General features: G+C 45.4%; 1 protein-coding gene across 4 annotated transcripts in view; it reads right to left on the reverse strand.

Annotated features, from left to right (window-relative positions):
• Positions 1-1110: 1110 nt before the first annotated feature.
• The window catches only part of HEG1 (heart development protein with EGF like domains 1), a 44966-nt gene continuing 21112 nt past the window's right edge, over positions 1111-24964 (reverse strand). For 2 of the 4 annotated variants that reach the window (XM_079310823.1, XM_079310821.1), the window contains 16 exons: positions 24445-24762; positions 23648-23920; positions 22463-22771; positions 21236-21781; positions 20572-20898; positions 18248-19594; positions 15958-16077; positions 14294-14388; positions 13446-13504; positions 12841-13001; positions 10951-11085; positions 6330-6372; positions 6190-6227; positions 5608-5695; positions 3554-3728; positions 1111-2058 (listed from right to left, as the gene is read on the reverse strand). In XM_079310823.1, the coding sequence (XP_079166949.1) occupies positions 1909-2058; positions 3554-3728; positions 5608-5695; positions 6190-6227; positions 6330-6372; positions 10951-11085; positions 12841-13001; positions 13446-13504; positions 14294-14388; positions 15958-16077; positions 18248-19594; positions 20572-20898; positions 21236-21781; positions 22463-22771; positions 23648-23920; positions 24445-24762 (4184 nt within the window). In that variant the 3' untranslated portion in view covers positions 1111-1908. The remainder of the gene's footprint in view (positions 2059-3553; positions 3729-5607; positions 5696-6189; positions 6228-6329; positions 6373-10950; positions 11086-12840; positions 13002-13445; positions 13505-14293; positions 14389-15957; positions 16078-18247; positions 19595-20571; positions 20899-21235; positions 21782-22462; positions 22772-23647; positions 23921-24444; positions 24763-24964) is intronic. The other 2 variants (XM_079310822.1, XM_079310824.1) reach the window with 2 other exon arrangements.

The following is a 24964-nucleotide window of genomic DNA, read 5'->3' on the forward strand; positions in this document are numbered from 1 at the left end:
TGTTGTCACAGGCCAGAAAGCCAATTGTGTCCTGGTGGCACCAGAACAACAGCGTGGGGAGGGGATTCTGTCACTCTACTCTGCTCTCCCAAGTCCCCATCTGCAGGGCTGTGTGTGTTCAGGGGTCCCATAAGAAGAAAGGAGGCCAGAGATGAGAAATGAGACCACAAAGATGGTCAGAGGCTCGAGCACCTCTCCTATGAAGAGTCTGAGAAAGCTGGGGCTGTTCAGCCTGGAAAAGAGTAGGCTCCAGGGATACCTTAGAGCTCCTTCCAGTAACTAAAGGAGTCTACAAGAAAGCTGGAGAGGGACTTTTCACAAGAGCATGGAGAGACAGGATAAGGAGAAATTATTTTAAAGCAAAGAAGGTAGATTTCAATTAGTTATAAGAAATAAAATCTTCATTATGAATGTGGTGAGGCACTGAAACAGGTTGCCCAGAGAAGTTACCCAATCCCTGCAAGTGTTCAAAGCCAGGTTGGATGTGGCTTTGAGCAGCCTGGTCTAGTGGAAGGTGTCCCTGCTTATGGCAGAGGAGTTGGAAAAAAATGATCTGCAAGATCCCTTCCAACCCAACCCATTCCAGGGTTCTGTGATTAATAAGATCTCTTTCAACACTCACTTTTAGGTCAGAATACAGTCCATGAGTTTCAAACTGATCTTTGGTGAGAAATGCAATAATTTACATTCTTCAGCTTCTCTGCTAATATGAACGAACACACCTGGGTGAGGAAACTTGCCTAGTCTGAATCACTCGAAACTAGAATGGAAGAAAGAAAAACACTTCAACATAAGTGACCTTTGCTATGCTAGGATTGCAAGCATCATGTTTTTCTCTTCCTTAAAAGCAACTGGCTGCAGTAAGCCCTCTTTTCCAATGCACTAAAAGCCTCCACAGCTCCTGCAAATTCAAGGTGGACTGTGGAGGTTTGAAAACATATCCCACCTTCAGTGCCCAGAATTCAGATTCCTCTGCTCAGCCAAGCTATAGCATTATCATTCCTTCACCAATTCCTCATAAAAAGCCTTCTGAATTCACAGATCATCTACTTCCTTGTGAGCAATGATTTAACATTGTATTGCTGTGTCTACAGGCATTGAAATCATATGGAAGCACCATGATGGTGTGTAGTGGCATCACTTCTGAACAGCATTGATAGACAAAACAACAACATTCCCATTTTCAGAAGGTTTTCAAAGCAGCACAGAGGAACAACTGTGCCTTTTTTTCCATTAAAATTGCAGTGGTGTGACTAACTTTCCTGCACCCCTTGGAGACAATCAACCATGAATTCAGCCAATATTGCCAGACACTGGGCTTTAGCAAGGACCCAGAAAATCTGGAGAACTTTTGCCAGTAAGAAGGTGAGGGTCAGAAGACAAGCCAGCTTTCCTGACATGAATGAAGCCAACAGCAAGGCAGTGATCTAAGAGGGAGTGGACAAACTTGCCTGACCAAAAGCAGCTGCACAGTGAATCTTTGCATGAAGGCTGGCTAGGAAGACAAGCAGAGTCAACAGTGAAGGAGATCTGTAAACAAGACACTCCCTAGTGGTATTCAATGCAGAGTGCTGGGCACAGTTCTTCTGCCTGTGCTGATCCATGCTTGCCCATGTAGTGAAGAATGAACAAGGAGTACGTGTTAGCTTCCCTCTGGGTCTTTCAGTGATGTGCTTCTTGAGCCATTCCCTCCTCTTCCTCCTCCTCTCTGCTGCTCAACAACTGTGACTGTCCCTCAGGGCAGCAATGCTCAGCATGAAGTTCAAAGTCCTTCCTATTAAATGGGAAGAGTAAGATTGATGTGGCCTGAACTACCCAGGAGACAGATTGAAGCTGAGGATTAAGGGCCACACAACTGTGTCAATCTTCCACTCCTGTGTCAATCTTCCACTCCCTCTCCACTCTCTGTTAAAAATAGTCTCTTCTTCTGGTTTCGTCACTGATGAAGGATGGATTGTATTGTCCAGGGTAGATGCACGAGTGTCGAGATCCAGGCAAACCAGTGTAGGGAGGATAAAGTCCATTTCTTTCCAGTTCAGGATTTCTCAGTCCAGTTGGCTGTTTTAGAAAAAACATTAAATAAAAAGAGTCTTATTGTCACACTCAAATCCTCCTTCAGGCACAGCTTTACCACAATTCTTTGCTGTTGGTTCAGTAGCTAGAGGGAACAATGTGATCTCTAATGATCTCTGTAATCTAGAATGATTTTTCTATATTGCCTAAAGGGATTATTATGATGAAATCTAATTTTGACATCTGGTAAATGAGCAGACTTGAAGTTTACCTGACTCTGCCAAGTGTGGTCTAAGTACACAGTTAATTTTTAATTAAAAAAACATCTACAGCTGAGCTCAGGTATTGAAACAACCCTCATTAAAAGGACTTGTTATCCTTAAAGGAGACAATTCTAGAAAATCAAAGTTAGTCTCCTGATTTGAGTATTACCTGGGCACTTCTCTCCCCATTTACCATAGGTACCTCCTCTCCCAACACAGGCCCTTGAATTATATATCAAATACAAAACCATCTGACCTTCCTTTCTCTTCCCTTCTTGTAACTAAATAAATATCCTGGGGACATTTGATGGAGGAACACTGATGTCTTCGATCAAAACTGTACAATCCTTTCACCCAGTGAATATCACCAAGCCTCTTGGTTTAATCTGTTACAGAGCAGATTCAGTCAAAGCCCTCATCACCTACTGCTTGCTAAAAAGTTTCCCTTTCTAGTTCCCAGCACAATGAGTCTTAAAAAAAATAAATTAGGAAATGTATTTTCATTTTCAAATATCTCATTCTGAGTGGAAGCATGAAGAAGGATTATTTTACTCCCTGCTGTGCAACCCAGTAAATTTACTTACTAAAAAACTTAAAATATAAGCCAGGAAAATAGTAATGCTCTCTGTTCTCTGCTCTGGAAAGCAAGGAGACCAGAATGTGTGATTTGGGTGAAATCCTGTGACCTTCACTCCCATGAGTAACCTACACACACTTAAGTACATGTTGCTGAAAATGAGTGCAGATGATACAGCAGCACCACAGCTCTGGATGCAGCCATTAGCAGATGGCACCAACAATGACAAACATCTTGTGCTTGTGTCTCTCTGTGCCCTACTCAGCCTATTACTCCTTATTCCCTCAGAGCTGAAGGGATGCTCCTTATGTACCCTGCAGAGGGAAGGAATGGTGGAAAAGATGGGTCCTCACTGACCAGCATCTTCTTATTTTGGGGCAAAGCTCCCCAGACAGAGGTTTCAACCTTCCACCTCCTCAGTGAGGGTGGACAGGAGAAAACTGCTAACAAGTAACTGTCTTTCTCTACTCTAGGATTGAGATTTTTTACCAAGATATCCCTAGACATTTCCTAATCTCTGTGTAATATTCACCACAGGTAATAGCTGGAGCCCATAGGACTCCTGTGCCTTGCTCTCTATGCAAGACATTTGCTTTGGCCTTTTATCTTGCAGGAAAGGGATCTGCACTTCCAAAAGCAAAGGAGCATCTCTTTCCTGTATGGGGCACAAAGGGTTAAAAGTTAAGCTGTGTATAGATACCGAATAATACACATCTGTCATCTGCAACAGGTTCTTGGTGCTTCCATTCTCCTGCATCTCGATGGTCTCTCTGCCCCACTCCTGTGCCCGGGGATTCTTCGGGTACTCAGCATAGGGTGACATCTGGAAATCCCCACTCTTGAAAATCAGTTTACTTATGTCATTTTTATTCTTCCTGTTTATAAAAGAATGAGGGAAAGTGAAAACTTACAACTTGTCCTGCTATCTTGTATACATTTCTGATATGATCTCAGGAGAGATCGTTACTTGATGTTATGAATTTTGTCTGGGATCAAAGATCACCTCAGAAGGACTAGAGTCCAATAATCTGCTCTGAAGCCAAGTCAGATATGAAATCAGACCATGCATCTCAGGGCATTATGTGTTGGGACTTTAAATCTCCAAAGTTACACAGTCTTAGCAACCTGTTCCACTGCCTTACTGTTCCCTTGGTGAAAAAATTCTTCCCTACATTCAGTTTGAGCCTCTCCTGTTCCAGCTTTTTCCAGCTCTGCTCCTTGTCTCTTAAAAACATGTGTCTTCATCTAAGTCAATGGAAAAACCATGGGAATTGAGGGAGAAAAACATATAGAAGCCCCCATGCTAATAACTCTAGCACTTGTAGGCACTATGTTAATTCCTAAGAAGGAAGACCTGCAAGGATCTGGCCTGAGTGACACCAAATGTCCCTCTAGGACTATAATGGTTTATTAGTGGACTTTTTAGTGACATTTCCAGTTCAAGGTAGAGTATTCTTCAGGAAGTCATATAAGCTGCCCAAGGCCAGGACTCATGAGAACATCAGTACATCCCTGGAGTTCTGCACTCCGGGGCCCCTCATCTCCTGGCTGGGGTTTGCTGGCATCTCCCTGGATCAAAATATGGAGCACAACCAAACCACTGCCACATCTATATTACTGACAAATCCAATTGCCAACTTCATCAGTGAGCTTTGAAATCCTAGATTTGGGGACTGGAATGGTGGGGAGAGGGTGTTACTGCAGGGCATCCCTTTTCAGATAACATAAATCACAAAACAGATCTTCCTAGGTAAGCACATCTTGTCCAAAGCCATCTGCTGGCATGGGAATGAGGTGTGTATATGTGTGTGTGTGTGTGAGGGAGAGGCACACAGAGAGAACATGCAGGACTTGCCCATAAAGGGAAATGAAAATAGCCTTAAATACACTCAAAACAGCACTTGAGCTATGGCAAGTAACCTCTCCTGTTGCCTGAACTGCTCCTTTCTACTTAGCTTGTACTTTTGGAGTCTGCTTTGTGGCTTCAGAGCCTTACAGCTCTGTGTGGGAAAGGCTCCCCTGCCTCTCCATCCTTAGAGGACATGATTTCCAGGTGTGCCTTTAAGAGGCACCCAGTCCATAGTTTAGCCTCACTGCTGGGGAAAAAAAAAAATAAAAATTCTCCAAATGAAAGCTTTAGTGTGGTACTTCAGTATCTCTGATTAACCACTTGCTTAGCTTATGTTTTCACCTATGTTTTCCTCCTTAGGTATCCTATGTTTTAGTTCTCCAGAGTTCACAGGTGGAGCTCTGAGTGTGGTGCAATCCACAGGGAGGGTATCCTGGCTGACCAGACCTGGCAGTGGTGATGCCTTAAGCTCTAAATTTTTCTGTTCTGCTTGGGTGTGCAGCTTTTAGTTTTATATTAAGGGTTACTAGGACCTTTTCACAGGATGAAGACAAAACAGTCCTATTCCAGCTGGGGACTCAAGGACAACATCCTCAAACATCCCTAGACACAAACAACTTGAAAAGAAGAGGGCAGGCAAGCAAGCAAGCAAGAAGGATGAAACTTCATGATTTGAGGCTATTAATTGGACAGTTGACTTCTGTATGCAAATGGACTGAAACCTATAAAAATGTGAGATTTAATGACCAAACCCTATTTTGCTTCCATCCTGAAGCCATCCAGGCAGGGCCACAACTGTACTGCCAGGGTGTGAGCTTTGAGGGACCCTCAATAAATATCCCCTTTCCTCCCCTTGGCCCTGTCCAGCCTCTGTTGCAGCTGCTCCAGGAGCAGTGGTACCTTACCGGCAGCAGGTGACAATCAGTGCTATGCCCATGATGAGCAGCAGTCCCCCTCCTGCAGCTGCAATCACCACCGTGATGAGCTGGTATGCTGCAGACAGGAGACACAGAGGCTGAGAAACAGCAGGGGGGGTTTAAACCCCACTGGAACATATCCACAGTCCCCATGCCAAGGGATTGGTTGTTTATTTCCCACCTTCCACCCTCCCCGAAAGCAATACAGCCTTAAGTTTTCAAGTGAAAGAAAAACAAGTTCTTATTTCCCTAAAGAACAGTTTCCCTTCACTAATAGAGTAACTCAAATGGATTCAGCTTCAAATATCTTGCTTCAAGAGTGCCCACTATATGTTATCCTGGCAAATTATATAGGGAAAGGAGTTCTCCTTTCCTTAGGAGACAGCATCAAGTCAATTTTGTCAAAGAAGGTCCCCAAAATGACTTTCAATAGAAAATTAAGAAACAAAAAGCACTGAAAAAAGTAGTGTGTGCCTACTGAATTTTAGACACAGTCACTTGAAATTACTTGTTTCAAATTTCCTACTTCTGACACTGTAGAAAATAAAAGAAATGAAATTTGGTACTCACGGTTTCCGCAGTTGAATCCACCCAAGCCAAAAGGGCAGCTGGGAACAGAGAACAACAGGGAGATTCAGCAGCTCAGTTGTGCCAACAGGTCACCAGAGCAAGGCTGGTGGGGTGGGAGGAGGGCAGAACAGTCACCATACCTCACACAGGTCTCGTTTTCCAGCTTAAATCCATCTTCACAGGCTGAAAGCAGAGAGAAGGGCTGTGAGCACCCCACAGTGGAGCTGGGAGGGATTTCCAGGGCAGCATCACCTGCAGCACCCAGGCACGGGATGGATGCACCTTGATGGGGTGCTGAGTGTCCTCTGCTCTGGGGAGAACACCTTGCACCTCAATTCACCTCTCCTGGCTTTGATGGAACCATTTCAGGGCTCCCAAGCACAGCCAGTTTGGAGCCTGGCACGGGGGGGCTGCTGGCAGTGTAATTCCCAGCAGAGCTGCTTCTTGCCCAGATGAAAATTCACTCCACACTTGTACTGCTTCACACAAAATAGCAATGTAAAAAATCTGCAAGTGCCTCCAGTTTTCGTCTTGAAAGCCCATTAAATATGCTGCTTTAGCATTGGTGCATGTAATTAATTACTTTTAAATGTTAGTACTGCAAGAAGACAGCTATGCAAACACAGGGCAACACAAAGTGGGATGCTAATTTTTTTTTCTCATGTCACTTTCTTTTCTGATTTTTCAAATTTGCAGCTAAATCAAATTTTGAGGTATCATATTACTATACAATAGAAATTGAAATTATTAGGTCTAAATAATCCAGAATACTGCTGTGTGCAAAATGTTGGTGAAAAACTGGAAACATCACTTCAAAACAAAGTAATTTCCATGCTCATGACAGCTATTCTAAATTATCTGAGGAAACTGCACTACCCTTCTGATGAGTAGCAAAGGAGATGGACACACAACTATAAGGTTCAAATTACTGATAAGATCACTTCTTCTCTCAGCAATAGTCCCACCTGAGCTCTGGCAGATCTGCTGCCTTCCACAGAGGCAGTGAGGGTGGTCAGTCAAAGGTCTGGCCAGGAGTGACACAGCCACAGCCACTGTGGGCAGAGGAACAAGCCAGGGCCAGCACAGGCAGCAGCCCTTGGGGGTCTGCAGGACATCACCCAAGGGTCTGGAAAACCCCTGTAGCACATTCCACAGAGGATTGTTCCATGAAAGCAAAAATATTCATGGATTTTCCCCCTCTCAAATGCGATTGGCTTAAAACTGTCACAGAATTTCCCTGAATTTAATTCCAGCTTCAAATCAAATATTTGGACTGGAGCTGCATTTCAGAGAAACACCCAAGGCTGATTTTAATATTTTCAGTGATAGACAATCAACCACAGCACTGGGTCAGAAGCTCACAAAGTTAATTTTCCTCAGCCACTAAAAACATTCAACTTCTTTCTGGTCTGAATTACCCCAGTGTCAAATTCCAGAATTTGGATATTTACTTATTAGATTGGAAAAGGTCGTATGATCAGATTTCTCCTTCTCACCACCAAATCACTCCTTTATCTTTAATAAAGCCAAGGCCACTGAGAGTCTCCCTAATGTAGCTTTTCTCTGAACACTCACAGGTTCTCTTTGACCCTTTTGATTTCTAGTACCCAGAAATAGATGTTGCAAGCTCAGAGATAGCAAAATTTCCCATCTTCTGTCTGCCTCACATCCCTAGGATGTGTGGACACAGGAGACTGCTGCACTCACATCACTTTTCTGTCTGTAGACCCAGACTTGCTGTAGCAACTGGCACCAGTGATGGTGGGGTGCTGATGTCCTTAATACCTGGTCTTGCACACCTTTCCTTGCCCTATATACCCTCACCATTCCTTCATCACCTCCCTCATTCCATTTATTTTTCCAGAGCTGGGGATGGGGAAGGTGGAGCTCATTACACAGCTCCCCTGCTGCATTGCACTGTGATGCATTTTGGACTAGATACATTTTTCTGCCTCTAAGATGATTTTTTTGAAGTAAAGGAAAAGACCAGTGGTAACTGTGAAAGAGTTAAGACCCTCAGTCAACAAACAGCCAGGGCAGGGATAGTAAATCCCAAAGGAACCTTGCCTGGCTCATTCATCTCACTGGGGCATTAGCAAAAGGAGACTGGATGGGCTGCTCCTTTCCCTTGCTAACAAAAGCAGATTGAAAACATTATGGAAAATAAATGTGCAAAATGTGCAGTGGAAGGGAGGGAGGCATCAGCTCACAGCTCACTGGAGCTGCTTTCTCTAAGGAGCACAGCAGCCTCTGCATCCCAGCCCCAGCCCACCTCCTGCATCTTGGGAAGGAGCAGGAGCAGGAGCAGGGGCAGGAGAAGGCAGACAGGTGCTGGAGCCCACCCTAAGCTCAGCCTAGCCCAGAAAGGTGTGTGAGGCACATACACCTCAAAGCTGGAGCTGTGCCATGGGCAGGAGCAGCCCTGGGACCTCACTGGCACAGAGCTCTCAGGTCAGGAGGATATAGGAGCAGAAAAGAGGAAAAGCAAGATCCTGAATATGCATTTCTCTGTCTCACTTAACAACTTGGTGTTTATGTATTTTCCTCTCCTCCCTGTGTCTTTTCCTGCCACTTTGCTTTCTCCTTTGGCATCTTTCCTGCTCCTTTGAAGAGGTTCCCAGGAGAGTTCTCACTGTCACACTCGCTTGGAAAGGTTCCAAACACAAGCAGGGAACAGAGGAAAGGCCTCAGTGCCAGGGGCCAAGCAAAGCTATGGAGTTGTGCTCTTCAACCTAGGACTCCTTTGCCTTCCCAAAAGACACTCAGGGTCTCTTTGGAAACCTGCTGTGCTGCTCATTTCTTCACCCCAGAAACACTGTGCTAGTAAAAATAGCATGTCCTTGAAGAGCTGGCACACTGTTACTGAAATAGCCCTGAAGATACTGAGAAGGTTGAAAATCAGCAGTGACCCAGAGACACTGAGCAGCACAGCAGTGGTCCCTGTTGGACCTGCAGTGCCCTTCCCTGGCCCTTGGCACGCCTTCCCAAGCATGTCCCAGAGGAGAGAACAAATCCTGTGGGCCAGGGCAGCCCATTTTCCCAGCCTTCCCACGGGGGAGACCGGACAGGGCAGCACAATAGGCATTTCCCTCTTTGCAAATACTATAATTGGAGCCAGTGCATCCCCTTTTCACAGCCCACAATGAGGGTCAGGTGCTCACGAGACCTCGGTTCCTGTTCAGGCACTAAAAGGGCAGAGGTTTTCAAAGAGGCTGGTATATTGTGTGCTATATTTATCAGCAAAATAGCCCTAAATATCAAAAGGGGGGCATAGATTGGCTTTTGGAAAAGCCTTTAAAAAATCTCAGCCAGCTGGCTTGCCCAGATGGGCACAAGTGATAATGAAAATCTGGCACCTTGTCAGAGTGGCACCAATCTTGTGTCACCATGCAGGCTGAGCTGCCCTCATTCCCCTGCACTGCAGCCTAAACCCAACACCAGCCCTGTCCCTCTGACACCCTCAGGCTGATCAATAAGATGTTTTCTACTGACAGCAGTGAGATGAAGGTGAAATTGAGGCCTCACTGTTTACAGATAAGGATTTTATATTTTCCACAGCAAACAAGTTCCATAAGTATGGAGTAATCACATGTGCAAGGTCTTGGATCTCTTAGCCCTCTGCAACCATCACACCCAAGTGCCTCACAGCCTTTCAGGTGTTTATCTTCACTGCTTGGCAAGAGACATGAACAAAACAAATGGAATAACCTTCCCTGGGTCCCCACTGTCCATGATGGAACAAGAATTGAGTAAAAGCCTCCCAGGTTTCAGCTCAGCTCCTCACTCACTACAAAAGTCCCTCTCTGACTCTCTGGGTTGATGGAGATGCTCAATATTTCCCAAAATAAATGCTTTCTCCAACATACAAGATGAGGGGAAAGAGGGAAGACACGAAGGGAAAGGAGCCACAGAGGGAAGGAGAGGCAGGGCCATGACCTGGCATGCAGAGATGCCCATCTCTGAGCTCCCTCCCAGAGTCTGTAGCACATGAGTTATTCCCAGGAACATTTTTCTCACTCTCAGATTTGGAACCAACTAAACTTCTCTGCCTATTTCAAGAGCAACCCAGCAGGCAGTGCCAGAAGCAATGTATTACCACAGCTGCAATTGTTATTGATATGTCACCAGAAAACTGCACTTCATAAGAAGCCTTACAGCAACCACAAACTAGGGAATGGACATCCTCATCCTCCAGAAGTCATTTTGAACACTGGCATGTAAAGACTTTGTTTAAAATGCAGCAAAACCAGATTTTTTGTTCTTTGGAGTAGTTACAAAATAATACAATTTTTAAGCTTAAAATTTTTACTTGGAACCCAGCTGAAAAATAAATTCATAATCATTTTCAGATACAATTTTTTAAAATACTCATGATACATTAATATAAGCTTTTTGAGTTTAAAGCACTTCCCCTAAGTTCACTGAGAGTTCAGACAAAATCAAAACAGGCAGAGACACACGTCATCCCTGCTCTGTGCCACTGAACTGGAGCCCAAAGCAGTCAGGCCCCTTTCTGCCTCTCCTCAATCACTGTGATTCACAGCATGCTCCAGAAAGAGATAATATTATTCCTAGAGAGAGACTGTGTCTTCAGTGTCTGCTGAAAAGCCCCCTAACTAAATAAAAGAAACCTGAGCTGCTAATATTTATTCATAATATTGAGGGTTTTGCATGCACAGCACTGCAGGCACACACTCATTTCCACTGGAACAAAAACTTTGAGGAAAATTCAGGAGAAATACACCACACAAAGAGCAATACCTCTGCAGGAGTGGTCCATCTTGTTGTACTTGAAGTACCCACTTTTGCACTGGCAGAGTGCAACTCCATCAAAGTCGGTGCATTCTGAAGTTTCCTTGTCACATTCAGGGTCTTTCTGTCTGCACAAGCTGCCAGCTGTTGGGAAGAGATGGCCAAAATCAGCATGGTTCTCTCTGAACCCACAGTGATGCACATTTGCTTTACTTGGGCATTCCATTCAGTTGATGTGCTGCTTTTATATATATATATATATATATGTAATTTTTTTGTTTGTTTGTTTGTTTTTAAAGTGGTCCATTAGGAGGGAGTCAACATTACCCTGTGTCACCATTTCTTGTGTATCTACCATCATTTGTACAGGCTAATAGAGGGGGTGAATAATAAATGTTTCAGTTCGGAAGCAGAAGGGGAAATGAAAAAGAGAGCTCTGGTTTGGCTCAAGCTCAAACACATTCATCCCCTGACACAGTTCAACAAATCAATTTTTAAGTTTATATCAAGCAAAACGTTTTGCTTAGACCAAACCAATTCTTTTCCATTTCAGCATTAAGCACTGGATTTTTTCATTTTTCAAAAAAAAACACGTACTTTCATTTGCATTACTTTGAAGCAGTGTTTTAATTTAGAAAGTCAGACTTATTACAATGAGTATTCAGCAAAACTGTGGATAAATGATGGAAATTGTGACATCAAATTTACGGTTTTTACTGGGAGGTCAGACTAAATGGAATGAATAAATATTCATGAGAAATAGGATTTTATGGAAAATATGTCACGCATTTGGCATTCTCCTTTTATAAACCTCTCCTTGCTAGATCAATTTTTCTTTTAACTGACATATTTTATTTTAGGTACTTGCACAAGAATATAATTTTTTCTTATTCTGCTTATTTCAATTTAGAAGTTGACTTTGCAGAAGCAGTGTATCAGAGGTAATGGGTAAGTATAAACTGAGCAGCTTTATCCAAAGAATTTAAAGCAATCCATAGGAAGAGTACAGCTTTAAAATACAGCACATTGCAATAAAAGCACACACTAAATTTCTCATCTACACTTACACTTTGCCAAAATGATACCAGGGGTTTCCCACTAAATCCAGGCTAAGTTTTGCCATCCTTCATCCTCCTCGAGGCCAAACATTAAAGCCTTGAACCCAAAAGTCACAAAACACCACGTGCAGCAGTTTCCTTGCAGGAAACTCTTTCAGGGATCCTGAGGTACCTCTCACAGATAAATCTCCTCTATCACTCCCTCAGGAAGTGAGAACTGGGAGATGCCAGGGCACAGTGTTGGAATTCACCTGGAGAAGGTCACACACAACACTGGTGTCCTTCCCCACATCCTTCTGTGCTGTATCCACATTCCCCTTGGGCAGATAGAGGATTCAGAAAATCAAAATTCAGAAATCAAAAGGTCTTGATTGTGAGCCATTTTACAGCCTGCAACACTGAAACTGGGCAGGCAGGGGAGCAAAGCTCACCATGCAGCCTCCAGCAGCTCTAATTGAGTTCACTGGCAAGTTTTGTCTCTTGGCTTTCACACCATTGCCCTGGCTCCCAGCCGTGTGTGTGAAATTAAGATTTAGGGGTTTTTGATCTGGCTGGGGCCAGTGTCACATCCCAGAGATGAAAGGCTGCCCTACAAGGTCTCTAATCCTGTGCTGCACAATATTTTCACAGAGAGGCAGATTTCTCACACATGTGGCAAAGATAAGGCTTGGTATCTGGATCCCTTTTGTGCTGGGAGGTTCTTAAGATGACTCCCATTTAAGTAAGATAAAAAGATTCAGGGGGATTTTTTCAAATGACAAAACATTTTTCCCCTTTTATAAAAGGAGCCAAATAAAACATCCTTTTCCCTCCTGCCATAGTCCTTCCAGATGCTATTTACCTCTGTGGAGTGATTTCAGGCTGGAGATGAATTGGCAGGCTTCAGTGGGGGATTTGCAAGCTCGGATGTAGCTTTTCACACTGCTGATAACATCGAAGAAAGTCACATTGGATGCTAAAGAGAACGTGGATTGCACTGAAACATGCACAAAATTTGCCTCCCTAACAAAAAAAACACAAAACAAAAGAGCCCTGAGTATCACAGGTCAGGCTGATGTCATCATTAGCACCTTACACGCAGGGCTGCTATCAACACAAGAGATGCTTATCACAGACACAGCACTACATGCACACTGAAACAGCTGCACACTGTAACAGGCCTTAAATGCACAGAGAGGAGAATATGGAGCTGGAAGGGATGCTGGCAGCTCACTTTGGAACCAGCCATAAACCCCTCCTGGGCAGCCCATCCCCAAAGCACTCAGGACAGGAGGAGGGTACCAGGTGAGCCTGGCAAATGCTCAGGCTCATTCCTCATGCCCTGTACCACTGCCAGGCTGGGTTGTGTCAAGCCCAGCATTGACTCAAAATGGAGAGTCTGGATCTCAAGTTGAAGATCCCAAATGCTCAAATTTCTCTTTCTTCCCCTGGTAGCCTTAGCCTTACCTGCTTGCCTGAACTGTGGAGTGGTGGTATCCTGGCAAGCCTGACAGCGATGCATTGAGCTGCAAGGGGGGAGAGAGCAGCTGTTAGTGCCCAGGGGATGCTGGAAGGAGGCAGCCCCATGAGATGTAGCATGGACAGTCCTCCTGGGTCACTGACACCATCCCCTGTGTTTCCCAGAGGTGCCTGCTGAGACCAAGGGAGCTCTGAGCACCCCAGAGGTTCATCTGCTCCATAAGAGAGATGCAATGCCCTGTTGCCAGTAAGGGGTGGACAAAGGCACCATTGCACAGCCTAGGACAAGGACAAAGCCCCAGGGATTTTGACATGGCCATCTGCCTGTGTAATGACCACAAAGGTCAGGGGATGAGCCAGGTGTCAGCAGGGCATCAGCCCTGTGCAAGGCTGACCTCAAACAGCACCCTTGGAGACTGCAGATCTTCCCTGTCCCTGGAACAGTGCAGTTGTTTGTATTTACTCCCCAGCACAAGCTGTGCAGGCAGCATCCAGTGACTCCACCCAGCACCCCCTTCCTTTGGCAGCATCTCCAAATCACCTGCTCCAAGGAGCTGGAATGAGGAGCACCCAGCCCAGGAACCACTAACAGGATGAACCTGTGCATGCAGTGGTCTGGGGAAGGACTGCACAGATGTACCCACCCCAGCCCTTGGGTCTTTTTGCAGCTATTGATGGCACAGCCTGTGGGGAAGCCAACAGCCTGTCCAGCCCTGGCTCTCAACTGCCCAAGAGCCACATGGCTACAACTGAATGGCTGGGAAATGTGATATCATAAGAGGAGTGAAGGGAACCTGCCCCATCAGCATTGCCAAAGTCCCAGCAAGGACACTCACCATCTCCAGGATCTCCCTCTCAATGTGGAAGAGCTCTGTGTACTTCCCATGGGTGATATTAAGTTTCAGGGGAACCTGGCCAATAAATATTCTCACTAAAAGTAGAATCAGACAAGTTAGTTGGAACACTTCTCTGTGCCTCGTGTAGATGTGCTTTCACCTGCCTTACATGAGAGGCTGTTTACATGAAAAATCCCTTCACAAGGCATACAGAAAACTCAGATCTGAGAGTCACTGCCCAAACAAAGCAGACTCACAGCCTTGGGTTTTTTTTCCAAGGGTTGCTGCAATGTTCTCACAGTCCCAGTCAAATTCCAGAGCTCAGCGGTGCTGAACAGACAGCATTTCACTTTAGTGTTCATACATTTCATGCAGAAACACAGATTAACTTAAATAGATCCCTGAACACAGAGAGAGATGGATAAATTTAATAAGAAGGCAGTGTCAGGTACCAAAGGTATTTATGATAACTTGAGGTCAAATTATGTCAAATCTCTTACTCCTCCCTGCAGTGGAAGGAAATCAAATCAGCAAGTCAAAATAAAGCACTGTAGAAAGAACATTTTCATTTTTCAAACTGCTGGAGAGTATGAGCAATGACATTTGAAAAGAGATCCAAAAGATGCATTTTTCTGTGCTTAGATTCATATTTGATTCACAGCAGCAGAATGCAATAATCTGAGTTGTCCAGACTTGCAGAGATAATACCCCTAAATCTTGTATTAAGTGTCATGAGATACTCAGTGGAAATGAGAACTCAGAGCTCCAGCTTTATGTTCCACCAGAAAAACAAACACAGTTGCAGATAACATTAAAAAGTCTCCAATTCCTTCCCATTTTTTTCCCATCCACTGAACCTATCTTCACCACAAACTGTGTATCAGACATCTCTGATGTAACAATATAATCTGCCCATGCCTCAGTTCAAGGCATAATCAAAACAAGTCTCTAAATTAGAAGTTGACATATTGCAACTTGAAGAAATGTTTCAAAACACTCTTCAGGGACACTTCACCCTTGTCTCCTTACCAAAATTTCCATTCCCCTAATCCTCGTTGATTAAGGGTCAGAAGAAAATCTATGAAAACAAATTCCTCTTTACAATGGAATATTGTAAGTCCTTGAGACTGAGAATCCATTAAAAGAAAGGAAAGGGTCAGAACCTGAGTTCCAGCTAATAACTGTGCTTCTCAAAAAATGCTAAAGGTATGAAACAAGACCTTGATCTTACAAAGACTTTCACAGCTGCTTAACTTTGCACACATGGCTGCTCCCACTGAAGCCAGGTCACACAATGGCCCCACTCACCTCTCCCAAGCCAAGTGCCTTCACAGGACTCTGCAGGGCTGACAGGCTGCTGAATGCTTTTGGGGAGTTTTGAAACACGTCAGGAACAGAGGGGCACATCTGTCCTTACTGAAGCCTGAGCCCACCTTTCCATTGCTGTGTTTTTAAGAAGCACTCAGATATCTCTCCCTGCTCCCCAGGCACCCCTACACAACAGGGATTAGACACCACACTTGTATAAACACTAAAAGGCTCTGATAGAAGTGGTGGGTGGGAGGAACATTAGGCTCCTGAAGTAGTTTGAGCCTAAGTTAATTTATTTTAGAAGATTAAAGATAATTATTTCCATCCCTGGTTTTTCACTTTTGTTTTCTTACCTAAATTGCACTTTCCTTTTTCCAGCTCATATCCAAGAGGACACTGACAGATATAGGAGCCATGGGTGCTGTTGCAGGTGGCCAGTGCAGGACAAGGGTTGGAAAGACATTTATCCACCTCTATAAAAGAAAAAAAAAAAAAAACCAAAAAACAAAACAGATTATACTTATAGAATCATAAAAATCATCAACTGTTGGGCTAAAAGAGATGAACTTGGCTTCCCATCTGTGACTTCTTAAGCATTATCAGATGCTTCATTTCATCATTTGCACTTACTATTTATGCTGTTCCTAATTATTCTACTGGAGATGAAAGAATAAATATAAACCACTTGAATATTCATTCAAAAGCCCTTGGGGTCCAGCATGAATCCATGTTAATATGAACTGATCTACAGCATTGCTCATCAGAAGATCTCAGAGTTCTTTCCAGAGACAAACATTCCAGCAGTTTATGTATGAAAAGACCAAAGAAGGAACCTCAACAGCCCAAGTTAGACACGTGAGCATGGGCTGCTTCACCAAAGTCTTGCCCTTTTCATCCCAGCCCTGCTTCTCTGCTCCCAAGGTAGTGCTTGAGAACTCATCAGTCTCTAGGAATGGTGGAGGCAGCCCTGGCTGCAACCACCTCCTTTTGCAGAGCTCCTCCATGGCAGCCTGGGAATGGTCCCAGCAGTGATTCCTGCCTGTGCCACCACCCAGTGTCCTTCCTGCAGTGAGCACGAGCTTGGGGAGCAGACACCACTGTGATAACGTGCTGTCTCAGGGCATTAAGGACTGTTACCTCAGATACTTTATATATTACACAGCTCAAACTGCAGATTCTGAAGAATATATCCAATATTTCCTCTTGGAAAAGAAAAAGTCCTGGTCAAAAAAGCTCCTCTTGCTGCATCTATGACTCACATGAGCACAAGCACACATCACACACACTCAGGATGGCAGACCATAGGCAGGGCTGTGGACTTGTGACAAGGCTCTACCACACCAGCAAGACATCTTACACAGCTCTGGTACCTGTGGCTGCTGCTGGGTGCTGCAGCAGAGGCAGGAAGGACAGGCTCTGTGGCTAAAACATGAAGCACAAACCCAAGAGAGCATTCTGGTGGCACTGCAGTAACCAATGGCACACAGAGCTGGCAGCCCCAGGCAGCCTCTGCCCTGGGACACTCACTCCACCTGGGGCAATCTCAGGTCTGGACCAGCCTGGCACAGCTGCCTCAGCATCAGTGAGAAGCAGATTTGGTGACTCTAATCCAAGCAGGCAGAAATGAATGGGTGTGATTTAAAGCCATGGCTTTCACTTTGCCATCCTTCAGTTCATGCTTCATCCAGCAGAGACCAGGACAGCTTCTTACCATGTCCAAGACAGCAGAAGGATGTTTTGCATCCTAGTAAATGGCAAATCTCAGTTTTCAAAGGAAAGAATAATTTGACAAAAGTGTGAATCAGTTGCTGAAAAGGATGCATTATCTTAATTTTTCAATTTAAAAAAATCATTACAGTAAAGTGATTTTTTTTATGAAGCCATAGCTGTAATTAAAATCAATCAGTCTGAGAAGTAATCTTTAAATATTTAATTATTGGATAGAGCATATATTATTGCCAATATTTCACTGAGATTAATGTCTTTAGCACACACAATATCCTACAGCAACATGATGGCTGGGCTCTGAACTTCAAACAAAAAGTCAATTTCCTTTTATATAAGACTTCAGCAAATGTATTTACTTGAGATGATAAGGAAACTGGCAGTGGTCATAAATTACTGTAACAACAGCTCAGTAAGACTGCACAGCCTACCAGAAGAACCATCAGAACCCTAAGTAGAAGATTAATATTTAGTGAGATGGGGAGAAAACAACCATAACTTGTAATATGAGAAGCAGTTTCAACACAAATACCAAGTGCTGGCCAAGTGTTCTTTCTCATTAATAAGATAGGCATCAATCATTATTGATTGCTATATTTGTTGATAGGTCAGCAATAAAGTGCAACCTGTGTTTTGCTGTAATGCAAATCAGTCTTATTTGCTTGAAACTGTCAAATTTCAGCTTAATCTTTCTATCAGAAATGTTCACTGAAGTGTTCACCCTTATTTCAGACCTTCAACTTGATTGCTAAACCCTTGGCTTAAAAAAAACCAACACAGAGACGAGTTATTGCCCTCAAACCCAGACTTGTCATACATACAAGCACACACAACTCTGAAAACTCCTAAAATGGGACACAGGTGTTCCTCCCCTGCTGTTCTGACCCCACCACAGGTGAAAGCCACTGTACACATCACCTGTTGCTGGGGGTGATGTCCTCAGCCCAGCTGTGCTGCTCAGTGGAGGAACAGTGGTTGGTTTGGTAGCAGCCAAAGTCGTGGTGATGCTCACAGTGGTCTTGGTGGTTGGAGGGGCTTCAGTAGGGCTCGTGACAGGGATGTTTTCCTCAGTGGCTTTGCCAGGCTTTGCAGTGGTGAGCTCCATGGCTTGTGTGCTTCCACCAGTGGTGTAGCTGTGCTTAGTGGCAGGGGGTGTCTGGCTCCTGTGGTCTTTGGTGGTGCTGGCCTCACCTGGGGTGGGCGGGCGGGTGGGCAGCACTGTCGGCACCGCAGGTGTCACCGTGGTCACTGCAGGGACAGTGCTGCTGGGGCTTGTGGCACTTGCTGAGGGACTAAGGGGTGCATCTGTTGGCCCAGCCTGTGGGGCAGTGCTGGCTGTGGTGGGCAGCAGGGTGGCCTTCCCAAAGCTGTGCCCCTGGGTGGTGGCATCTGCAGGAGAGGCAGCCTCTGTCACTGTCACAGGAGCAGACACGGACACCACCCGTCCACCGAGCAGCTCCATGGGTGACGTAGGGAGAGGGGACCTGCTGGGTGTGGAGGTGCTGCTCTTTTGGGGCTGGTGTGTGACATTGGGCTTGCTGCTCTCTCTGGGTGAGCTCCTGGCTGTGGCAGCTGTGGAGGGCACCTGCCTGACCACACTTGTACCCACAGTGGTGCTTGCCTGGTCACTCTCGCTGGACTGCGAGGTGGGTGAGAGTGATGAAAACACAGACAATAAAGGTGCTAATGAGTAAGATGGGGAGGGCAAGGAGGAAGTGGGCAAGGAGGATGGCAGAGGAGGTGAAGATGCAATCACAGAGGGCGAGCGTGGCTCAGGTGACTCTGACAGTGCAAACAGTTGGGTTGGTGGGGGCGTTGATGACAGCGAGTGCTGCAGTGATGGCAGTGAGGAAGAGGCTGGAAATGCTGATGAAGACAGAGATGATCTGTCAGTGGTCAACAGCTCAGAGTCAGTGTTGGATAGAGTTGTATTTTCTATGCCTGCAGAAGCAGATGTTGACAGTTTGGAAGGGTGCACCAGCAACGGCTCCGTAGACGGTTCAATAAAACTGCTACTGTTTGATGCATTGGTCTGCCTGTCATGAGCCACAGATGATTGTGAGGCATCAAAACGGCTGGAAATTTCAGAAAAAAAGGTGGAACTTTCTGAGGAGTCAGCAGAGGTGCTGCTGTTGGAGATAGACAGGAGGGTCCTTTCTCCTCCTCGGGTGTAAGTGGTTGAAATGTATGTGCCATCTGTGTGAGAAACTGAGGTCCTCTTCTCAGCATCAATGCTGCTGGCTGGCTGATGGCTCCCTGAAAAGTCTGGAGTAAAAGGATAAAAAAATATTAGAAAAAAAAGAGTAATATGAAAGCATTTTGATGTCATATTAAAACTGCTTGCAAAATAAGATGTTCTTGTCTGTAAACCTGTCCATGGTTTTCTAAAAATTTTAAGTACCATTCAAGCATGGTTACGGGATTAAGAGTTTTATGCACTCCTTTATTAATTCTACAATGGTGAACCCTGACAGACAGAAGACTCCCATGAAATGTGTAGGTTTCCAAATCGCTGTTCTTCACATACTGCTTTTCTAAAGTGATCAAGCTCTTAACATTTTGTGATATTTGTGGTGAGCAAAGCAGAAAAATCCAACTCTTATCTTTATCATTCATAATTTACAAAACTCATATCCACTCCCTGTTATCCTCCATTCCCATCTACAGAATATCCATCTTGTTCAGTCAATTGTTTTTAGATACGGTGAACTTCATGCCTCTGCAGGACAAAATTATTACATTATGGTAATTTGCAGCTTATCATGAACCCAGTGATTCTAAACTTTGAAGCCAAGAAAATACAAATGGACAGCACATCAGCCTGCAAAAAAACCATATTATTTAGCATAGAAGGTGCAATCAATCTTATAATATCAATTTCAGGATGCACAGCTAAGTTCAGCCAACTTTAAAAAAATTTAAAATGGTATCAAATATTTGTTTTAATTTTACAACTTACTTAGGTCATCACAAAACCCTTCTGAAAGCATCACCCAACAGAAACTAGTTAGGATGCAAAAAATAGCAATGCAGCCATCAAAGCAGGAGGATTTATGGCTTCACTTCTGGAATAGTTCCCCATCTGTGTGGGGTCTGGTTTTGAGACCTTTGGTGGAAACCCCCCTGAGTAAACCCACAGGTGGTATTGAACGTAATAATGAACAAGAACTTTATATACAACGTACTGAAAAGCAGGACAATGTGAATTACCCCCAGATGCACACCAGGAGACACCAACTCACTTGTGAGATGGTTTTGGAAGGAAGAGGAGGTGGGAATCTTGGCAGAACCCACGGACACCGTCTCCGTCGCAAAGCCTGTGGAAGCCCCGCTGCTGGAGGAGGCACTGCCTGCCCTGCCCTGCTCCAGCAGGGCTGGCTCTGACAGCCCTGCAGAGCTGGAAGCTTCAGCATGGAGAGAAAAGCTCTCCTTGCCACTGGCCAATGTGCCATCTGTCACTGGGTGCAGCATCCCCTCCTCAGCACCCACAGGAGTGGATGATCCGTACACGGGATGGGTGATGGGGCTGGACATGCTCTTCTCAGCACCTGAGCTGCTGCTGCCAATAGCTGGAAAAGGATTGAAAAGCAGGCATCTGATTTTGTCATCTCAGAGCAGACAGGGCTGTCCAAACCAAAGAATCAGTACCATTAGAATCATAATTGTATGTTTATGTTATTCATAATTATCACCCCAACCCAGACAGGCAGTCAATGGGTCCTACAGCAACAAGCCACATGTTTCAAGAATGAGACCCTTGTTAAGCATCAGCAGCTGCAGATATGCAACACCACTGAGCAGAACCACAACCACTTATAAACACTGCCCATAGCCCCTGCAACCTGTGTCACATCAATCCTACAGAGGAGGGGAAGGGAGAGGCAGTCAAAGTTCAGAAATACTCACTGGAGGGTTCAGCAGCAGCTGAGAAGGAGGTGAAGACCCTGGATGAGAGGGTGGCCTTGGGCTCTGGGGACCCTGCTCGGCCAGATGGGACACGTGTCCCTCGAGGCCATGCTGTGGAGGATGGGACAGGGCCAGGGTGGGTGTCCCCATCTGTGCCCAGATGAGATGTGAGGATTTCTGCTTTCATGCTCCACGTGCTGTGGCTGCCTGGGGCTTGGGATGTCCCTTCCTTGTGGATGAAGAGCGTGGCTGAAGGTGAAGGCACTGAAACACTTGGAGAAAATGCAGGCAGCAGCTTTGTTGGGAGCTCACTAAGTCCAGCACCACTCTGTGAAACGTGACTCTGCTTCTCAGGCTCTGCTGCTGATGAGGACAGCAGGACCATGTCCAGGGTGCTGGTGTGGGAAGAGGAGCTCCCTGTGGCACTGGAAGCTCCATGGGTGTCCAACACAGGCACTGTGCTGCTTTCCTCACTGGCAGTACTTGTCACCACCCTGGGTGTGCTGGTGAGAGGCAGGTGTCCTCCCATTGCTGAGGGCATGTCTGCTGAGAAAGAGCAAAGCAAAATGATTTATGCACCACACACTATAAAAAAACAGGTGTTCTCTCTTCCATCACCAACCTCAGGCTGAGGGCACAGAGAGAAGGTGGCAGAAAATCCAATCTTGCAGAAAATGCTGTCTGTGAAGGCACAGCTCCTTCCTGTGCTAGGAGATGCTGCTCACAGCAGGGAACCCTGAGAGGCCACTAGGAACAAGTCATGGGAGCACTTTGGGGTTTGCTTCCCTTTGGCACTGCTCCCAGTGCCACAGGGCTGACCTGGGCACCAGACACCCTCACTGTCCCCTCTGCACCCACAGTGAGGGAGGGGAAGGTTACACAGCACCCAAATCCCTGGAACTGGAAAGAAAGCATGGCATGTATGGGATCAGTAAATACTGCCTTTGCACCCCAGGGTGGGAGTCAGGAATGACTGCTGCTGCTTCTGCTGGCATAAACACAGCCAATGGGCAATCTTGAAATTGTGAAAACACAGCAAATCTCGAGGCCAGACTGCTCTGGCAGCAGGGCTGGCTTTTCCTGGTGGCTAAATGTAAGAAACACATAATGCATTTTTCTCTGGAAGTTGAAGTTTCCATCCACAATCTCCAGTGGCATCATCCAGCACCTTCTAGCAGGCCCTCAGTCCCCAGGCAGGTGGGTGTCTGATGTGTGCTCTCAGCTCACCTGGGGAAGTGCTTTCTGAAGCAGATGTTGAGCCTGTGAGCAGTGGGTTCAAGTGGGACAGGGTGGCACCTCTGCCACCACCATCCTGGGTTCCCAAAGAAGACTGGGAATGCCCTGGAGAGCTGATGTTTTCAGCACCAGTGATGGAAATCTCTGTTGTTTGGGCCAGGGTGGTGCTGGCTGGCAGAGACCTCAACGTCCTCCCTCCACCCTTGGTGCCTGTTGTGGAAACAGAGGTGCTGGTGGTGGGGAAATTGGTTCTTCTCTCTGTTGACAGGGTGCTGAATGACACATGGCTGCTTCCAGTAGCTAAAATGTGATAAAGAAACAATTTACATTTTTACACATATGAAACTATAAATAAAAATGGACTTTCTTCCAATAGCAGAGGCAGCAAGTACACAAACACAAGTAGAAAATATGAGATGTCAATTTCCAAAGATGTAAACCCTTCCTACAAAAATTTGTCTTCTAAAAAGCAGTGTGATGCTGACAAAAGTGCCATTATATAAAAGCTGTTGTAATACTAATGCTGTGCCCTTGATTTCACCATTATGTGCCTGAGTGCACTCCATGCTGCTAGAACAAATATCGTGGCGACCCAGAAAAGCCTGGGAATCAGTTCAGGCAAGGCACTGCCCTCAGCTCTGTGAAGCTCTTAGAGAAGTCTGAAGAAATAGGATCAGACCTCTTCAGAACCACAGTGGGGACCATGACCAAACAGCAGCATGAAGGACCTCAGAGATCCCATTCAAAGTTGCCTTAAATTTGTTAAGCTGGTTCAAATTCTGGGAAGCAGCATGATCCAAGAAGTAGGGCAGAAGGTAGGAACTGAAGTCTGATCCCTGGGACCACAGGGACATATGATCTAATCCTCACTTGCTTAGTTCTCTTGTCTATAACATGCAGATAGCAACTGGAGATAGTAAAAAAAGGACTGTGATTTGAAAGTTAATTATTTTTCTTGGCATAATGAGGTTTCCACACATGTGCCCTTTCTGTAAAAACTCTAAAGCACATTTTTTTGGTCAAGAAAGAACTGAATAATTTCAGACACAAAATCACTCTGCATCCTTCCAAACAGTATATTCTACTTTGCAGGAAAGAGTCAGGCAATTGCAAGCTGCAGGAAGTCTTCCTTTGGCTTGTAAGAAAAATGATATTTCAATTCTAACATGAGCTCACCTGGGGAAGGACCTTCTGAAGGAGAGTGAGAGTGTGCTAGGGAGGAGTCTGCCACCTTGGTGAAATATGTCATTCCTGTGGAGCCCTGAGCTCTGGAGGTGTCTCTCACAGAAGGTGTGGGCAAGGACTGGGCTGTGCCTGAGCTCCTGGGCATGGAGCCCTTGGCAGCCCAGGGCAGCCCCCCACTGCTGGGCATGGCTGAAATGGGAGTGCTGCTGGCAGAGGAACTGAGGGAGGTTTTCTCTGCCACTGCTCTGTGGCTGCTTCTGACACCTAGGAGACAAAAAAATAGGTTTGATTTATGCATACAAAACTATACATACCACTGTTTTCTCAGCACCCATTTCTGTGCTGCCCATGGAGAAACTGAAGGTGTTTCTCTGGGAGGAGGTGAACCTCTTAAGCAAAGACACATGTGCCTTACAAAAAGCCATGAGAAATCTCAGACCCATGTCCTACAGACCAGCCTGCATGGCAGACACAGCACCAGGTGACAGCTGCAAAACCCAGCAAGTGTCTCTGGCAGGGAAAGTGTGTGCACACATTTCCTACCAATGTTCTTCCCAGGACAGAAGTTTCATTAGTAACAAGGCCATTGATGTTTTCCACTTTTTCACCCAAAGGCTGAAATCCACTCTCCCCTTTCCCACCCACCCCACTGCCAGCTCAGTGCAGCCAGAAATAAAAACATGCATGTATCCAACAATGACTGATGGCCATATCTGAAGAAACACAGTGCAGGGATGTGAAATCTCATCCAGCCCCAAGGCAGACAGCTTTCAGAATAACAAATTTACCCTGGGCAGGACCTCCAGAGGCAGACAGGGAGCTTGTGAGCAAAGGGCCCCCAGGAGGGTCTGGGAGATCAGTGGCTTCCTGGGAGCTGTTGGGATGATGTGTCCCAGTCCTCAAGGAAGAGGAGACCTCTCCCAAAGAGCTTGTGGTGTTGGGGCTGGTGGCAGAGTCCCTTGTCACCCCAGCTGTGTGGCCATTCTCTGGGGACATCAGTGTCCCCACTGCCATGCTGGATGTGTCAGCAGCCTGGATGTCCAAGTGCAGCATTGCCTCTTCTACACCTGGGATGCTCTTGGGGGGTTCATAACTGCTGCTGAAAGCTGAAAGAGAAGAAGAGAAAGACAAAACTGCATAAACATAAATAAAAACTGTTGGGTGGGTTTCATCCCACTATGTAGATGTAGACAATGTATGTGTGAATATTCAGTACAGAAATATTTAATACTGGGAAATCATTAAGACAGGAGGAGAAGCAGGATTCTCTAAATAGGAACTGCTGAAGAAGTTATTGTTTGCAAAATT

Source organism: Erithacus rubecula (assembly GCF_903797595.1).
Source record: "Erithacus rubecula genome assembly, chromosome: 8".
In the NCBI taxonomy this organism is placed as follows: Eukaryota; Metazoa; Chordata; class Aves; order Passeriformes; family Muscicapidae; genus Erithacus; species Erithacus rubecula.